An 18,781-nucleotide genomic window follows, 5' to 3' on the forward strand; every position below is an offset into this window, starting at 1 on the left:
ACAAACTAGAAAAAAATAAACATATTTTAAAACATTTATAAACTTTTAACTTTAAAAACTTCATATCCCCTCATAGATGTGTATGTACATAAAAAGCACAATACAAACAGGGCTGCTTTAACACAGGTTTACCTAGATCCTAACAGCAATAGCTCTAGTATGTCATTTAGAGTAATAAAATGAAACCATGAAAATTATAAAAAACATAAAAGCCACTTGATTTTACTCACCTGTGGTTTTCTGAGTTTCTAATGATTTACCCTTGTAAGTATTAAATAAACTGAGTGTCGCATACTTTTTCCCATCCTTTGCTTTTGTGCTCTGGCCTGACTTCTCCGACATTTCGGTGGAAACTCATCGAGTCTAGAACCTTCTGCCACACCCCTTAAAATCAGTCTGTAAGATTAACAGAAGAAAGAGAATTAAGGAGAAACATTTTAGAATTAGTTTACTAAAAACTTAGTAAATTCAAATGTTCACAGAAATTCTGAAAAATAAAAATGAGATGTTAAATCATTCTTTAATAACTCACATTAATAATAATTTCATGAGCCTGTTCAATACTATAAAATTCCAACAACCAACATGTGACAAAGTTAATCAAAATAAACTGCCATGTGCTTGGTGAGTATATTATTTATGGTTTGTAACCACTTAACTATCCTATAGAGAATATGGGTTTTAAGCCATACTGAGATGAACAGTTGAACTACAGTTAATCAATGGAGAATGTCTTTCTGTTTAATAAGCAAATATTATTCAACCTAATAGGACTGAGATGACCAGCATGATCGGCTTACACATATGGAGTCCAAATGTGACAGAAGGATAACATCCTTTTCTTATAAACTGCATGCCTGTGTTTTCAGACAATATGTGTCTAACAAGAATCTTTTATTTAACAGTCTAGAATAGAAAGAACATTCTATTTTCTCTGCATTCTGCAAAGGGTAGAACACTCCCTCATAAATCTAAGACACAATATTCTATTTCACTACAGAGTAAAGTGTTCAAGAAATAGTGTACACTTGTCAAAAGTCTCTGTATATATGAGAAGTAAACAGTATTTTAATGAACATTCATATACAAAGAGAATGTTCATCTTTGGAATTAATATACCCTAATTAAAAACTAGCCTAATAATACACAGGGGAGGTGATACAGATTAGCTCTCATACTATTTCTCTTCAATTTATTAAGATATACATTATCAATCTTAGGAATTGTTTCTTTTTTTGTGCATGTTTGCTCTATTTGTTTTGAGAGTAGAAGTAGGGCAGGAGGTAGTGAATCTAACAAGAAACCAATAATAGCTAAAAGCATGGGAGCTAAAGACAGTACAGAATAGGATATAATGCAAAAAGCATTCCAAGTCAAGGAACGCCTGAGTAGATCCTATCATCATAAAGATCCTTTCATGTATTGGTTTTACATTTGTCAATTACAGAATAAGCATCACATCCAGAGGTATAATTTTACATTCATATCAGCTAACATACAGTATTCATGTAGTTCCATAAAGTTTATCTGTAATCTTTACATCTATTATCTCATTTTAGACTAAAAATGTTATGATATAGTTAGTATTCCAGTTTTTACAGATGAGGAAACTGATGTTCATAGGCAAATGAGACTGGCTTTGAAATCAAGGCTTCTGGTCAGTCCGTTTATACCATGCTGCCTCCTATAACTAATTACTTAGCTTCTCCAAGTATACATTTACAATTTGAAATAAATTGTGTAAACCACTCACCTGCAACCAAAAGAACTACATTAACACATAGATTGCTTGCAATCATAGGTGCAAGGATGTATATAATTAATTTTATCCCAAGGGTGCTAATGATGATAGTGTGAAGACAGCTATACTCAGAGAATCTCTCTTGTTGACACATTTTTACCAATAACATGGACAAAGATATACAGGAAGACTATTCCTCTCCAGTGACAAAAAAGAGGACAGCGCATATTCACTAGATGACAAAATTAAGATTCAAGAGGATCTTTCTTCAGGTGAAAATAAGGTAACTGGTGTAAAATAAAAACTGTCAACTTCTTCTTTCACCCTCATTTGATGGCAATTTAACACCTGAACATGAACATGAAGTTGCTGAGTCGTGTCCGACTCTTTGTGACCCCATGGACTGTAGCCTACCAGGCTCCTCCGTCAATGGGATTTTCCAGGCAATAGTACTGGAGTGGACTGCCATTTCCTTCTCCAAGGGATCTTCCCAACCCAGGTCTCCTGCATTGTAGACAGACACTTTACCGTCTGAGCCACCAAGAAGTCTAACACCTAAGAATCTCCAAACCTCTCTTAAAACCACAACTACTCATGGAGACCCTCACCTGCCTACATCATAAAAAAAGCAGTAACATAAAAAAAACTTTAATTTCCTTAGGGCAAACCTACAAGCCCACCTGCATCTACATCCATCTTTCTGAAGGGTTGCCTTTCCTTCACCTGTTGTTGAAAGTAGTTCTCAGGATCATCCAGAAACTTGTTAGATATGCAAATTCTCAGGATCAAACACATACCTACTGAATCAAACTGAGGATAAGACCACTGTGCTTTAAAAAGCCCTCCCAGTGATTGTGAAAAAACACAAAAGTTCAAGATATAATGATTTACTACGAGCATATATATATATGCTAGGGCATCCCTGGTAGCTCAGCTGGTAAAAGATTCTGCCTGTAAGGCAGAAGACCCCTGTTTGATTCCTGGGCTAGAAAGATCCGCTTGAGAAGGGACAGGCTACCCACGACAGTATTCCTGGGCTTCCCTAGTGGCTCAGGTGACATGACTGAGCGACTTTTACCTTCATATATATGCTAAGCAGTGGTCCTTGCTGCAAATTAAAATCACTTGGGGATTTTAAAACATACCAGTTTCTAGAGTTGTGAGGTGGGATCTGATTATCAATTCTTATTTTGAAAATGCTCCTCAGGCAATTCTAAACATGTAAGCAGTCTTCAGAATCACTGCAATAAAGGAAGTGTACCTTTCCTTACATTCCATCGAAGACCAATCCTTCCTTCTGTGCTACCCATCCTCTCACTACTTTCTTTCTCCTCCTCAATTTGTCTGCAGGAAATCTCACCCACTTCTAAGGCTTCAACTACCAACTGTGTATGTCAAATTTATATCTCCAACCCAGAATTCTGTGTTCCTAAAGAATCCCACTGCCTGTTTACATTTCTCCTTTGTTTTGAACAGTGTTTCAACTTTACCTGGGAACATAGGCATCTACTTCACATTAAGGGTTTCAGATGCAGACCAACCGAATGTTTACAAAGCATGTGAGGAACTGTAGAGGGGGGAGGAGAGGATGGGATGAATTGAGACAGTAGTACTGAAATATATACAATTACCACAAATTCGCTGTATGATGCAGGGAGCTCAAGCGGGTGCTCTGTGACAACCCCTAGAGGGGTTGGATAGGGTGGGGTGCGAGGTGGGAGGGAGGTTTAAGATGGAGGGAACATATACCTATTCATATGTTGATCCATACATTGATTCATATGTTGATTTATGTTGATATAAAGCAATTATTCTCCAATTAAAAATAAATAAATTAAAAAAAAATTAAGTTGGGGGGCTTCCCTAGTGGTTCAGTGGTTAAGAATCCACCTGCCAATGAAAGGGACAAGTGTTCAATCTCTGGTTGCAGAACTAAGATCCCACATGCCAAAGGACAGTTAAGTCCACTCACTGCCCATGTCCTACAGAGAAGACCCAGCATAGTTCAACCCCCAAAAAGCTGAGTCAACAGGAAAAATATCTCAACATTTGACAAAAATGCAAATGTTATACAAGAACTCAAACTGAAGAAAAAACTTGAAGAAACCCAATTATTAATGCTATGTTAACAGACAATTCACTAGAGAAATAATACCACTAAGCAAATGTATTGAAATGCTCAATTTTATAAATAAACAAAATTAACAAGTCAGGGCAGTTCAGCCTGTCCATATGTTTACACAAGGAAAACAAAGTAACATAACACAATTTAAGCATAGGGTGATAGAATATCTAATTCAATTCAGTCATCACAAAACATTTAGAGCTTGGAAAAAAAAAAAATCACAAAATGAACTTTAATTTTCCTACTTAAAAGTAAAATGAAATAAAAACATGTCTTATAAATTATAAGGAATTTCCAAATACAAAGAAAAAGAAAAGTTCTTGAAAATATATTAAAAAATTCTGTTTGAGTAGTTCTTTTTAAGGTTCAAACTTCTGTACAGTTTTTCTCCTTCCACTATTAATAAAACTACTGCCTATATGGTACTCCCTGCAGTGCATACTCTTTCACCAAATAGATAAACCAAATACATACTGGGTGTATTCTGAGGTAAGAAAGATGGACAGAGTCAGATTCTCAGGCCAAAAGAACAGAGAATTTATTCTTTCATATGCATATGAGTCTCTCTAATATAAAACCCAAAAAAGCTTTATAGTACCAACTAACTCCCCCAAAAAGTAAATCATAAATACACATGACTGAAGCTAGTACAAATGATAATTATCAAAAGATAATTCAAAGATGAAACTATCACAATGTATCCATTTCTGTAAGAGAATATGCATTTCTAAAGACAAAGAATTTGTAACCGTAAACAATGCTGGATACATGAGAAAAGCCAACTGCACCACAATGGTTTGCTAGTTATGTGTGGGCACTTTTAGCAATCCCATTCCTAGACATATATGCCAAGACAACTCTAATGTGAAAACAGACATGCATCCCCCCACCCCCATACCAGCACTATTTACAATAGCCAAGACACAGAAGCAACCTAAATGTCCATCAACAGATGAATGGATAAACATGTACATATAGACAATGAAACACTACTCAGGCATAAAAAGCAATGAACTAATGCCACTTGCAGCAACATGGGTGGGTGGACCTGGAGACTGTCATACTAAGTGAAGTCAGAAAGAAAAAGACATATACCATACGATGTCACTTATACATAGAATTGTGAACTTCCCAGGTGGTCCAGTGGTCAAGAACTGAACTGCCAATGCAGGGGACATGAGTTTGATCCTTGGTCCAGGGAGACTGCACATGCCATAGGGCAACTAAGCCCTTGCACCACAACTACTGAGCTCACGGGCTGTAACTACTGAAGCCCTCGTGCCCTAGAGCCTGTGCTGCGCAACAAGAGAAGGCACCACAATGAGAAACCTGCTCACTGTAACTAGATGAAGTCCATGGGCAGCAACAAGATGGGTGAAGTTCTGGAGAGCTAATGTACAGCATTATGGTTACAGTCAATAATACTGTATATGTATTGCAAAGCTGCTAAGATGTTAAATGCTGTCACCACACTCAAGGTAATGATAATTATGCATGTGATTTGTGGAGGGTTTAGCTAATACTACAGCCATAATCACCATACACCTTAAACTTACACAATATCATATGTCAATAACAACTATTAAAAAAAAAAAGAACTACAGACACAGACAAAATGTAAAACCTGAAACTATAAAACTTTTAGAGAAAACATAGGAGAAAGTCTTTGCGACTCTGGATTACATTATATAAAGACTGCTTAGTACTCTAAAAGCACAATCTATAGGGAATTCCCTGGCAGTCCAGTAGTTAGGACTCTAAACTTCACTGCTGAGGGCATGGGTTCCATCCATGGTCTGGGAACAAGCCACATGGGGGATGGGGAACACAATCCATAAAGGTGAAATTTCTAAATTGGACTTTTGCCTTTTGAAAGTTCTCACTGTTGAGAATGAAAACACAAGCTACTATCTGGGAAAAAAACATCTGCAAATCATGTATCTGATGAAAGACTTTTATCTAGAACATGTACAGAACTCTCAGACCTAGTAACAGTACAATCCAGTTGTTTTTTAAAGGGCACAGGATTGGACACCAGAGATACATAAGTGGCAAATAAACACATGAAAAGATGCTCAGCATTTCGGTATCATTAGTATTTGGGAAATTCAAATTTAAACCACAGTAAGATACCCCTATACTTCTACTGTACTGGCTAAAACTACAGATTAAACCAAGTGTTGATAAGGATGTGGAAGAACTGGAACTCTCAAAGTCTGCTCATGTGTAAAATGTTATAACCAGTTGGGAAAACAGTTCGGAGGCCCTTAAAGAAGAAAAAACATCCAACAACCATACAATCACAATTCCGCTAATAATGTTTATATGAGAAATGAAAACATATGTCCATATGAAGACTCAGACTTGTACTCTGGTTCATAGTTGCACTGGAAACAACCCAACTGTTTCACCAACAGGTGACTGGAAAACCATGTTGTTGTATATACATAAAAGAAATGAATACCCAAGCAGTAAAAAAGAATGAATTACTGGTAAGTGTAACTACATGGATAAATCTCAAAGTGATTATGCTGAAAGAAGCTAGATTTCCAACATATACACTATATACAGAATTTAACTCTGGATGAAAAACATTGCCTTCCATTATCAGTAAACAAAGGATGTTACTGCCATCAAACCAGCAGCTACAGCTCCCAACGTCATCTGTGCACCCTGAGGGGATTCAGGATAAAGAAAAGGAGGACACTGGCCCAAGACAGTTAAGGTGCATATAAAAGGAATGATTTCAATGGGCCCACACCCTTGAATCATACATAGAAAAACATTAAGTTCATTAACTTGAGATGTCTGGTTTTCTTCAATTAACAGTAATTTTTCGATGTTCCATCTACCTGGGTTTCTTTGTAAAATTTCTATATATCCTGGCTCCTCCCTTACCTCTTTAGACTGATTTCTAAGAGCCACCTGAGAAGCTAACTTCCAGACTTGTCTTCAGTTTTGTCCACCAAATAAAACGTAATTCTCAACTTTTACGTTGTAGTCGACACTACAAAATGCAAACGTATCTATGGTACAGGGAATGAGTAGGGACAGGAGGAATTTTTATTGATATGTTCCTTATCTTGACTGTGGTTAAGTTTCATGATGTGTATATGCAAAATATCAAATAGTACACTTTAAGTATGTACAGTTTATTACTTGTCAATAAAAAATATTTTTAAAAAGATCAAGGCCCTCTACATTGAAAACAAACAAGAATATTACCATACAAATCTACCAGGGCAAATTAAGGAAGAGAGGGCTTCCCTGGTGGCTCGGACAGTAAAGAATCCACCTGCAAAGTAGGAGACCTGGGTTTGATTCCTGGGTTGGGGAGATCCCCTAGAAGAGGGCATGGCAACCCACTCCAGTATTCTTGCCTGGAGCATTCCATGGACAGAGGAGCCTGGTGGGCTACAGTCCATGGGGTCACAGAGTCTTTAATATTTTGTAATAAACTGGTGATCCAATAAGTAAATTGTTTTCCTGGATTCTGTGAACTGCTCTAGGAAATTAATCAAACCTGACTTATAGCCAGCCTGCCAGTCAGAAGGATGGGTAACAATCTGGACTTTCGACTGGCATCTGAAGTGTTGGGGGGATAAGAGACAGTCTTGTGGGACTGAGCCTGTACTAACCTCTTGGATGTTATGCCCTCCAGGTACCTAGGTCAGAAATGAGTTAGATTTTAAGATACCCGGATAACGGCTCGAGAATCTAATTGCTTGATGTGGGGACTCTCCCCCTACCCCACAAGGCAACCAGAAATGTCAGAAGTAGAATATTAAAAGTATAGGAGACATAAAATAGTGTTTTTAATTTGTACAAGGCAAGAAGACAGGAACAGCAGGGCGGGAAATAGGCTGGTAAGATATGAAATTGGAGAAATCAGTAGGGCTGATAAGGAATAATGAAGAACAATGTAAAAATGGGGCTAATACTGGAGCAAAAGAAAATGTCAGAACATAATAAGCAAGAAATCAACAAACTGCTTTTGTTCCTGGGATTGATAAGAAAGCAGTTTAAGATTCTTGTGGCTATAAAGTTAACCAAAGGACAAAACTAGAAACATAAAAAAAAATCAACTGGAAATGAAAAATAAACACACCTCTTGTCAAACTATGTTGCATACATCATATAATTGAAAGGAATGCTCTTAAGTACTTTCGTTACCAGACAAATCATTTTAAGTTACCTCATTAAGAGCAGAAAATAAAAATCAAATTAAAAAACAGAATAACAACAACTATAAATTCAAGAGCTGACTCTTTTGGAAAAAAATAATATAGAAATTAGCTGAATCACTCTAATTTTAAGTTAAACACTAAGAAGAATGAGATAAATACAATAAAATACACACATGAAGAGAATGCTCTGAAATAAGTATTTTCTAGGAAAACAGAAATTACCAGATTTGGCTCAAAATAAACAGGCAAAAACAATAAAGAAAAAAAAAAAACAACGTTGTTCAAAAACTGCCCATCCTCAAACAGTGTCTGGCCCAGGTGATTTCACAAGAGAATTCTGACATTAAACAGAGACAAGTCACATGCTATTTACAGTGAACTAAATGCAGGTCTTGGCAAACTAAGGCCTATGGCTGAATCCAGTCTGTGGCCTGTTTTGTAAGGCTTGGAAACCAAGAATGTTTTAAGCTGTGTCCACTCCAGTACTCTTGCCTGGAAAATCCCATGGGCAGAGGAGCCTGGTAGGCTGCAGTCCATGGGGTCGCTAAGAGTCGGACACGACTGAGCGACTTCACTTTCACTTTTCACTTTCATGCATTGGAGAAGGAAATGGCAACCCACTCCAGTGTTCTTGCCTGGAGAATCCCAGGGACGGGGGAGCCTGGTGGGCTGCCGTCTATGGGGTCGCACAGAGTCCGACAGGACTGAAGTGACTTAGCAGCAGCTGCTTTCTAAACCGAAGTCTAAGAATCTATCCTAAAAAAATACTAATGTGCAAAATACACATAGGATATTCACTATGATATGGTATGTGATAAAATTTATTTATAACCTAGGTCAGTCATTAAGTGATCCATATTTTGAAACATTACTGACCTGGAGATATAAGAGCTAAGAATCTGCTCTCACAAATCTTTTCAGTTTGATAACTCAAATAACAGGTAAATAACATCATTTCACATGGTGACAAATACTGTAAATAAAGCCAAACAGGACAACATGAGAAAGTACAAAAGGGTAGAACTAAAGTACTTTGGATCAGTGGATCAGTATCAGCCTCTCTGACTTGAGAGAGAGCTTCTGACTTGAACCTGACAGAGAAGCAGGCAGCTTCAAGGCTTAAGAAAAACAAAGGCAAAGGCCTTCCCATACCGATATGCTAATCATGCTCAAAAACAAAAAAGTGGTGAAGTGGAAGCTATTAAGAGAGGGTTGGCTGGATGACCATTAGCATTTACAATTTTATCTTTGAAGCAAATGAACTCTGAGTAGAGGTTGTCTTTTTGTTTTAAAGATATTCTGGGAGTTCTGGTGATCCTGGGGTTAGGATTCGGCACTGTCACTGCTGTGGCCCAGGTTCAATCCCTGGTGGGGGAACTGAGATCCCCACAAGCCTCTTGGCATGGCCAAAAATATATGTATCATTCTGGCAACAACGTGGAGAACGGATTGCAGGGGCCCATACGTGGAATATGAAGATACCAGACTGTCACAGCCTAGGGACAAGAGATAGGCCATGGCTGAAAAATGGAGCCTAGACACAGGAGTGTAGGAAAGAGGAGTCAAGGACAAGGAGTCAATGATTCAAATTTTACGTTAACACTAAGAAGAATGAAAAAGATTAGCGTGAAAAACTAGACATTAAGTAAGGTGGAAAGACCAGATTTAGAGAAGATGGGGGAAGAAAGAAGCTTCCCAGGTGACGCTAGTGGTAAAGAACCTGCCTAAAAGATATGAGTTCAACTTCTGGGTTGGGAAGATCCCATGGAGGACATGGCAACCCACTCCAGTATTCCTGCTTGGGGAAATCATAGACAGAGGACCCTGGTGGAGAGTTGGACACGACTGAAGCAACTTACCGTGCATGCACAGGGGAAGAAGGCAAAAGAAGCTGGTGAGTTCATTTGACTTTTCCTGATCTGCCTTGTAGTTTACACAACAAATAAAAACCAGAAAAAAGTAATATCCAAATACATGTATAAAAATACTTTGTGTTCATTGAGTACAACACCATTGTCATTATTCCTCCCTATATCGTAAAAGGTCCTTCCAAGTGTGGTAATGAGAAATGCCTCTTCCTTTTGAGCACTGGCATGGGAACCTAACCCACATCAACAATACTGTATCCAAGGGACAACATATCTTCTCTCTGGTGTGCTCTTGCCCTTGGATACTAACTAAAACCTGAAATAATGAAACCTATGTTCTCTTAAAGCCTGCTGGAGTAATTAGTATAGTCTTTGAAATATAATTTAGCAAAGCAACCCTCTACAGGTTACACAGAAACAACAAGTCTTCTGAAATACCTCCCTACTGCTGCAGTGACAATATCCATTCAACAACATTTATAAAATAAATGTGCTGAGAACTAATAAACTGCCAAATGTTGTTTTAAACATTCAGTTGCTCAGTTGTGTCCAACTATTTGTGACCCCACGGACTGCAGCATGCCAGGCTTCCCTGTCCATTACCAACTTCCATGATGCCCCTGTGTTCACGGAACTTTTGACAATAAGTAAATGAAAACATGGAAATGAAAAAACTGGGTAAAGGGACAGCAAAGAGAGGAAAGAGACTTTAGACAGGATGATGAAGGTTTGAAAGACCTCTATGCACAAGGGGATATGAGCTGAGAAAATCCATTTGTGGCTCTCAATGCAGGTTGCACAGACTTATCCAGGAAGATCCTGAAAGATAATATATGTCCAGGTCTCAGTGCTAGACCAGTTAAATCAGAATTTCTGGGGCTAGGTCTGACAATGGCATTCTTTAAAAAGCTCCCCAAGTGTCTCTAAAGGATAGCTATGATTGAAAACCACCAGAAAAACAAAGCAATTCTGATCCTGAAAACAAGGCAGGAGAGGAAGTCAGGTAGACAGAGGTCAAATTTTGCAGAATATTTTAGGCTAAGAAAAAGAGTTATCATCCATGTGTTTGTTCTAAATGCCATGAAGAGCCAATGGAGGAGAAAAAAAAAAAAAGTGAAGTCGCTCAGTCGTGTCCAACTCCTTGTGACCCTATGGACTGAAGCCCACCAGGCTCCTCTGTCCATGGGGATTCTCCAGGCAAGAATACTGGAGTGGGTTGCCATTTCCTTCTCCAATCGAGGAGAAAATAATCCAAAAAAAATCTCAATTTCTGAGTAAATGCATGACTGCATTCAGTAGACCCACATCTTGAGTAACAAAAGGGTACAATTGACATAAATTAGTAATTAAAGAAAAAAAAACAACAACCTTGAAGCTGTCTGTTCTAGAGGAATACTCTCTTCAAACTTGCTATCTTCTGATTTCAAAAAAACACATGGACAGTTATGAGAGACCAAAGAACTATATCCTCTATTTGTATCCCTTTTAATTTTGAAAGCTTTTTATCATTTGTATACTATAAAGAATAGTTTTTAGTTTCATGGTGGCCCGGGTTCAATCCCTGGTCAGGAAACTAAGATTCCCATAAGCTGCACAGTGAGGCCAAAATACAAACATACATACATATTTGTATTTAATATATACATACTTTATATGGTTTATACATCATAAACCACAAATATTTGCATTTTCTAGACATAAAACTGATTTTTTTAATTTATATATATATTACTACCCTGTCTACTATGTACTTAAAAGTCTAAATCATTATGATTTGAGGGTCAGTCTGCAAAAACAAAGCTGAGTGAATAATATATCCTCTTTCTCTGTTTAAGGAAAGAAAAAGTGAACATCTAAATTCAAAGTTCTATGACTCTGAGCAAAGCTGGTAAGAAACTAGTTGTTTTCCCCACTGAAATTAGATGTAGCAAAACATGCACCTACATTTTCTAAATTTTGAACAGTAAATATTTTACCTTTTTTGAACAAAAAAAAACAACAAAGTTAAAATGAAAGGAAGAAATGGAGGAGAGTGGAAAAAAAAGGAAGTCAGTGCTTTCAAAGCAGTCTGTTTCCAAAAGGTCTTAAGGGAAATTTGAAAGGCAGCAGCTTACCATAATATAAACATCAACCTTTTGAAATGAAAGAATGGAACAATAATAACACAAATATGGTTTTCATGATAGGATAGGTATTGCAGGCTGAATATTTGTGGGAAAAAAATCTTAAGGGATATCCACACATCAAGAGATTAGGTACCATTTCTAAAATTTCTTCAGTGCCAAAAATTGTTAAGATTCTAAGGTGACTGATTTATAATTACAAAAAGATTTGTAAGTATTCCAAACCAAAAATATTAAGTGATATTTAAAATCTAGTATATTACGGGGCAACATCATACTTTTGCAAATCACCAACCTGCAAAATTCAATTAAATGACAGAATTATAATCTTTCTGGCCTCCATGAGCTTCTAAGTATCCAAGATCTGTTTACCTCTCTTCCCTCATCGTTCTTATGGTGACTGTTTAGTTTCTTTAGGAAACACAGCACAACGTCCCACTCATTTAAATTGTCTAACATTAAAAAGAAACTGCAAACATTGCCAGAGAAGCGCACTGGACGCATTTAACAAACGTTTTATTGAACAAATAAAAGAAGAATATACACTACTAATAGTCAAGTATCACATACAAATATAAAGACCTTATGTGTAAACCATTTTCATTGGTTCCTGTAACTGACATCTGTATCATTTTTCTTCCTATCCCTATACAGGAGAGTTGGTTTTGTCAGTTTTCTATTCTCTATGTGCTTTCCTCTTTGGCCATCTAATCTACTGTTCACTGCTTCAGTAAGGATAATTCCCAACCAAACCCTTCCATCAAGCTACAATCTTTACACATTCATTTTTAATTGTGTATAAAACAAAATATCTTCAATTAAATTTATTGACAGAATTACAAACTAAAAACATCTAATTCCCCCACTCAAGCACAAAAACATTACTCAGTGTCTACTATATTATCAGGCAATACTAGAAACAAATGAAAGAGATATGCTGATCTCCATCAACTAAGTATAGGTTTGAGAAGGCTGGAAAAGATGTTCAAAGAACTGGGAGGAAAGAAAGTCAACTACTAAAATGAGGCATTGAAAACGCAGAAGCAGGTGGAAACCAGGGACACAAGTATTTCCAAGACTGTGGTTTGAAGACTGTTAACAATGAAAAAACCTGGCTTAAAACTCAAAATTCAAAAAACTATGATCATGGCATCACTTCATGGCAAACAGATGGAGAAACAATGGAAACAGTGAGAGACTATTTTCTTGGGCTCCAAAATCACTGTGGACTGACTACAGCCATGAAATTAAAGACTCTTGCTCCTTGGAAGAAAAGCAATGACAAACCTAGACAGCGTATTTAAAAGCAGAGACATTACTTTGCCAATAAAGGACCATATAGTCAAAGTATGGTTTTTTCAGTAGTCACGTATGGACTCTCTGAGAGCTGGACAATAAAAAAGACTGAGCGCTGAAGAACTGATGCCTTAGAATGGTGGTGAAGAGTCCTGAGAGACTCCTGGACTACAAGGAGATCAAACTGCTGCTGCTGCTGCTTAGTCACTTCAGTCGTGTCCGACTCTGTGTGACCCCAGAGATGGCAGCCCACCAGGCTCCCCCGTCCCTGGGATTCTCCAGGCAAGAACACTGGAGTGGGTTGCCATTTCCTTCTCCAATGCATGAAAGTGAAAAGTGAAAGTGAAGTCGCTCAGTCGTGTCCAACTCTTCACGACCCCATGGACTGCAGCCTACCAGGCTCCTCCATCCATGGGATTTTCCAGGTAAGAGTACCGGAGTCGGGTGCCATTGCCTTCTCCACAAGGAGATCAAACTAGTTAATCCTAAAGGAAATCAACCCTGAATATTCACTGGAAGGACTGATGCTAAAGCTGGAGCTCCAATACTTTGGCCAGCTGATGCAAAGAGCTGACTCACTGTAAAAGACCCTGATACTGGGCAAGATCGAAGGCAGGAGGAGAAGGGGATGACAGAGAATGAGATAGTTGGATGGCATCACCAATTCAATGGACATGAGTTTGAGCAAACTCTGGGAGATGGTGAAGAATAGGGAAGCCTGGCATGCTGCAGTCCATGGGGTCACAAAGAATTGGACACGACTGAGCGACTGAACAACGTTTAGCAGCACGTCTAGGAGTGGGGAGTAATGGGAGGCTTTGTAAGCAGCTGGACTGAATAAGAAATCAGAGTTGTGTCAGATAGGTGTAAAGAAAAGGGAGGTAAGGATACTGCCAGAATGATTAGAGTAACATTTCAAGAAAGTCTAAACTTCACAAGAATGAAGAGAAGTTGGAAAAAAATAAGGAGGGTAGAAGGGACTGGAAATTTCAAAAGAATGAATTAAAAACTCTAACAATAATGATTATTTAATGCTTGCTGAATCAAGTTTATTACTGATTGCTTTGTTCATTTATCAACAACAACAACAGAACAGGAGAAAGTGTACTATCTGTGTGAGAAAAGTGGAGGCATAGGAGCTTGTCATTTGAATTTAAGTTTACAGGTAATGACAGGGTTTAGATCAAGACATTAAACGTTAAGTACACATAATATGCACTGAGTGTGTACACACATACAACACAGAAAATGGTAAAACGAATACAGTAACAAACCATTAATAGTCAGGGAATATGGATGAACAGATGTGGAAATTCTTTGTATTGTTTTTTAAAATATTTATTTTACTGCGCCAGGTCCTAGCTGCAGCATGTAGGATCTTTGAGATCTTCACTGTGGCATTGAGGACCTTTATGTCGCATGTAGACTCCTAGCGGAGGCATGGAGGATCTAGTTCTCTGACCAGAAATCAAACCCAGACCTCCTGAATTGGGAACACGGAGTCTTAGCCAGCGAAGTCCCTCTTGGAACTATTTTTGCAACATTTTTGGGAGATTAAAGATTATTCCCCCTCCCCTAAAAGAAGCTTTCAAAAAATGTTTATCTGCTTTCCAAAACATGTTCTTCTCCCTGATTTTACCATAACCATTTCCCTTAACCTCTGGTTTAAAACCCTGAGTAATCTTTGATATTTATGTCTCCCATTTCTAACATAAAGAGGGATCCAAGTTCTATATATTCTAACTCGGTAATGTCTCTTGAAGCCAAATTGTTACTTAAATCTGAGCTATAGAGATGCAGAATGTAAAAATATCAGGTTGGATGTAAGAGCTCAAAGCCTAAGTCACCAAAACTTACTAATAAAGAAATAACTTTAATAAAACTCATAATATAGGAAGTGGTGACTTGATGTCAAAGCCCGTAACCAAGGCAAACTCACCATATGAAAATCAGAACTCAATTTTCATTACAGAAAATATAAACATCAAACCTGGAATAATAAATATCATTTAAAATATGTAATAATAAATATCATTTGAGATTAAGAGATTTTTAAAGATTCAAGTTTTCATTATCAAAACTTACTGTATTATAATAGAGTTGAATATCAAGGATAAAAAGTTAAAGCAACAAGACAGTGATATCTCAATCAACAAATGTATTTCAACCATTGTAGAAACATCATTTTGAAGTATATTAATGCAAAAAGCATAAGAATCAATGCACTGCTGCTGCTACTGCTGCGTCACTTTAGTTGTGTCCGACTCTGTGCCACACCATAGACGGCAGCCCACCAGGCTTTCCGTCCCTGGGATTCTCCAGGCAAGCACACTGGAGTGGGTTGCCATTTCCTTCTCCAATGCATGAAAGTGAAAAGTAAAAGTGAAGTCACTCAGTCGTGTCCGACTCTAGCGACCCCATGGACTGCAGCCTACCAGGCTCCTCCATCCATGGGATTTTCTAGGCAAAAGTACTGGAGTGGGGTGCCATTGCCTTCTCTGAATCAATGCACTATAGACTGTAAAAGGAGGGGTGACTACTAACTGAATTGTGTCTCCCCAAAATTCACATGGTGAAGCCCTAAACACCAATTAACATCAGGTATTTGGAGCTGGTACCTTTGGGAGGTAACTAGGGTTAACTGAGGTGATGAGAGTGAGCCTCATACGGGCTTAGTACTCTACAAGTACTATAGAATGGGAACATATATATACGTGGGTTAGAATGGGACAAACGTAGAATGGGAAAGACTAGAGATCTCTTCAAGAAAATTAGATACCAAGGGAACATTTCATGCAAAGATGAGCACAATAAAGGACAGAAATGGCACAGACTTAACAGAAGCAGAAGATATTAAGAGGTGGCAAGAATACACAGAAGAACTGTACAAAAAAGATCTTCATGAGCCAGATAATCACAATGGTGTGATCACTCACCTAAGCCAGACATCCTGGAATGTGAAGTCAAGGAAGCATCACTATGAACAGAACTAGTAAAGGTGATGGAATTTCATCTGAGCTATTTCAAATCCTGAAAGATGATGCTGTGAAAGTGCTGCACTCAATATGCCAGCAAATTTGGAAAACTCACTGGTGGCCACAGGACTGGAAAAGGTCAGTTTTCATTTCAATCCCAAAGAAAGGCAATGCCAAATGTTCAAACTACCCCACAACTGCACTCATCTCACACACTAGCAAAGTAACGCTCAAAATTCTCCAAGCCAGGCTTCAACAGCACATGAACCAAGAACTTCCAGATGTTCAAGCTGGATTTAGAAAAGGTAGAGGAACCAGAGATCAAATTGCCAACATCTGTTGGATCATACAAAAAGTAAGAGAACTCCTGAAAAACATCCACTTCATTGACTACCCTAAAGCCTTTGACTGTGTGGATCTCAACAAACTGGAAAATTCTTAAAGAGAAGGGAATCCCAGACCACCTTACCTGCCTCCTGAGAAATCTGTATGCAGGTCGAGAAGTAACAGTTAGAACCAGACATGGAACAATGGACTGGTTTCCAATTGGGAAAGGAGAACATCAAGGCTGTATATCGTCACCCTGCTTATTTAACTTACATGCAGAGTACATTATGTGAAATGCCGGGCTGGATGAAGCACAAGCTGGAATCAAGACTGCCTGGAGAAATATCAATGACCTCAGGGATGGGGATGACACCAGCCTTATGACAGAAAGCAAAGGGGAACTAAAAAGCCTCTTGATGAAAGTGAAAGAGGAGAGTGAAAAAGCTGGCTTAAAACTCAACATTCAAAAAACAACGATCTGACATCAAGTCCCATCACTTCATGGCCTATAGATGGGGAAACAATGGAAAGAGTGACAGACTTTATTTTCTTCGTCTCCAAAAATCACCGCAGCCATGAAATTAAAAGATGCTTGCTCCTTGGAAGAAAAGCTATGACAAACCTACACAGCATAAGTAGAGATGTTACTTTACCAACAAAGGTCTGTCTAGTCGAAGCTATGGTTTTTCCAGTAGTCATGTATGGATGTGAGAGTTGGACCACAAATAAGGCTGAACACTGAAGAATTCATGTTTTTGAGCTGCGGTATTGGAGGAGACTCTTGAGAGTCCTTGGACTGCAAGGAGATCAAACCAGTCAATCCTAAAGGAAATCAATCCTGAATATTTATTGGAAGGATTGAAGCTGAAGCTCCAATACTTTGGCCACTTGATGCAAAGAACTGATTCACTGGAAAAGACCCTGATGTTGGGAAAAATTGAAGGGAGGAGTAGAAGGGGATGAGAGAGGATGAGATGATTGGATGGCATCATTGACTCGGCGGATATGAGTTTCAGCAAGCTCCAGGAGTGGGTGACAGACAGGAAGCCTGGCATGCTGCAGTCCATGGGGTCAAGAAGAGTCAGACATGACTGAGCAACTGAACTGAACTCTTATAAGAGGAAGATTTATTAGAGCTCTCTCTCAGTCATGTGAGGACTCAGCTAGAAGGCATTCAGCCATGTGCAAGCCAGGGAGACTTCACCAGAACCCAAGTATGCTGGCATCCTGGTCTTGGACCTCCAACCTCCAGAACTGTGGTTAACACATTTCTGTTGTTTAAACAACCTTGTTTATGGTATTTTTCTTATGGTAGCTGGAGCTAACAAAGATAAGAGAAGATTGATACATAACTTCAGAAAACAGTATTCATCACTCAAATTTTAACTAGATCTTCCATTTCAAGTAAAGAAGTCAAGACATTCACCACACTCTTGAGTTCCAGGTCAACTAGCGGTCACAAAACTCTACCTTTCTTTTTAAAATTAACTTTTATTGGAATATAGTTGATTTACAATATTGTAAAATATTATCTTTCTAAAAAGCTTACTTTTGATTAATCCCTCCTCCAGTTGCTTGACTTTAAACACACTAATCAAAGTACTAATCTTTATGTACTCATTAAATACATGACAAATGAGAATCACAAAATATTTGAGGCTGAAAATTATTTTGATATTTGAACAGTCAATATGAATTAATGGGACCAGAAATATGAATATATTGGACCCTGTCCTTTCTTTTCTTGTCAAAAACCTCAATAAAGACCTGGAAAGTGGACACCACATATGACACATACATCTAAAAGAGTAAAAATGCATTACATGATTTTCTTAAGATTTAAAAAGATCTTCAAATGTTGAGTAGAACTAAATTAGATCTAATAAATAGCTATATAGTCATACTTCAAGAACTGACTTTCATAAATATAGAATACAGATTTAGTCTGTTCATATCAAAAAGGACAGTGACAGCTAGCAGTGTGATACTGCTGCTGCTGCTAAGTCGCTTCAGTCGTGTCCGACTCTGTGCGACCCCATAGACGGCAGCCCACCAGGCTCCCCGTCCCTGGGATTCTCCAGGCAAGAACACTGGAGTGGGTTGCCATTTCCTTCTCCAATGCATGAAAGTGAAAAGTGA

The 18,781-nt window shown here is 38.2% G+C and overlaps 1 protein-coding gene across 13 annotated transcripts in view; it reads right to left on the bottom strand.

The window, feature by feature from the left end:
* Positions 1-18,781, bottom strand: part of PRRC2C (proline rich coiled-coil 2C) — a 96,073-nt gene that overhangs the window by 67,467 nt on the left and 9,825 nt on the right. For all 13 annotated transcript variants that reach the window (XM_044943026.2, XM_044943023.2, XM_044943025.2 and 10 more), the window contains exon 2: positions 231-396. In XM_044943026.2, the coding sequence (XP_044798961.1) occupies positions 231-342 (112 nt within the window). In that variant the 5' untranslated portion in view covers positions 343-396. The remainder of the gene's footprint in view (positions 1-230; positions 397-18,781) is intronic.

This window comes from Bubalus bubalis, chromosome 5 (assembly GCF_019923935.1).
Source record: "Bubalus bubalis isolate 160015118507 breed Murrah chromosome 5, NDDB_SH_1, whole genome shotgun sequence".
In the NCBI taxonomy this organism is placed as follows: Eukaryota; Metazoa; Chordata; class Mammalia; order Artiodactyla; family Bovidae; genus Bubalus; species Bubalus bubalis.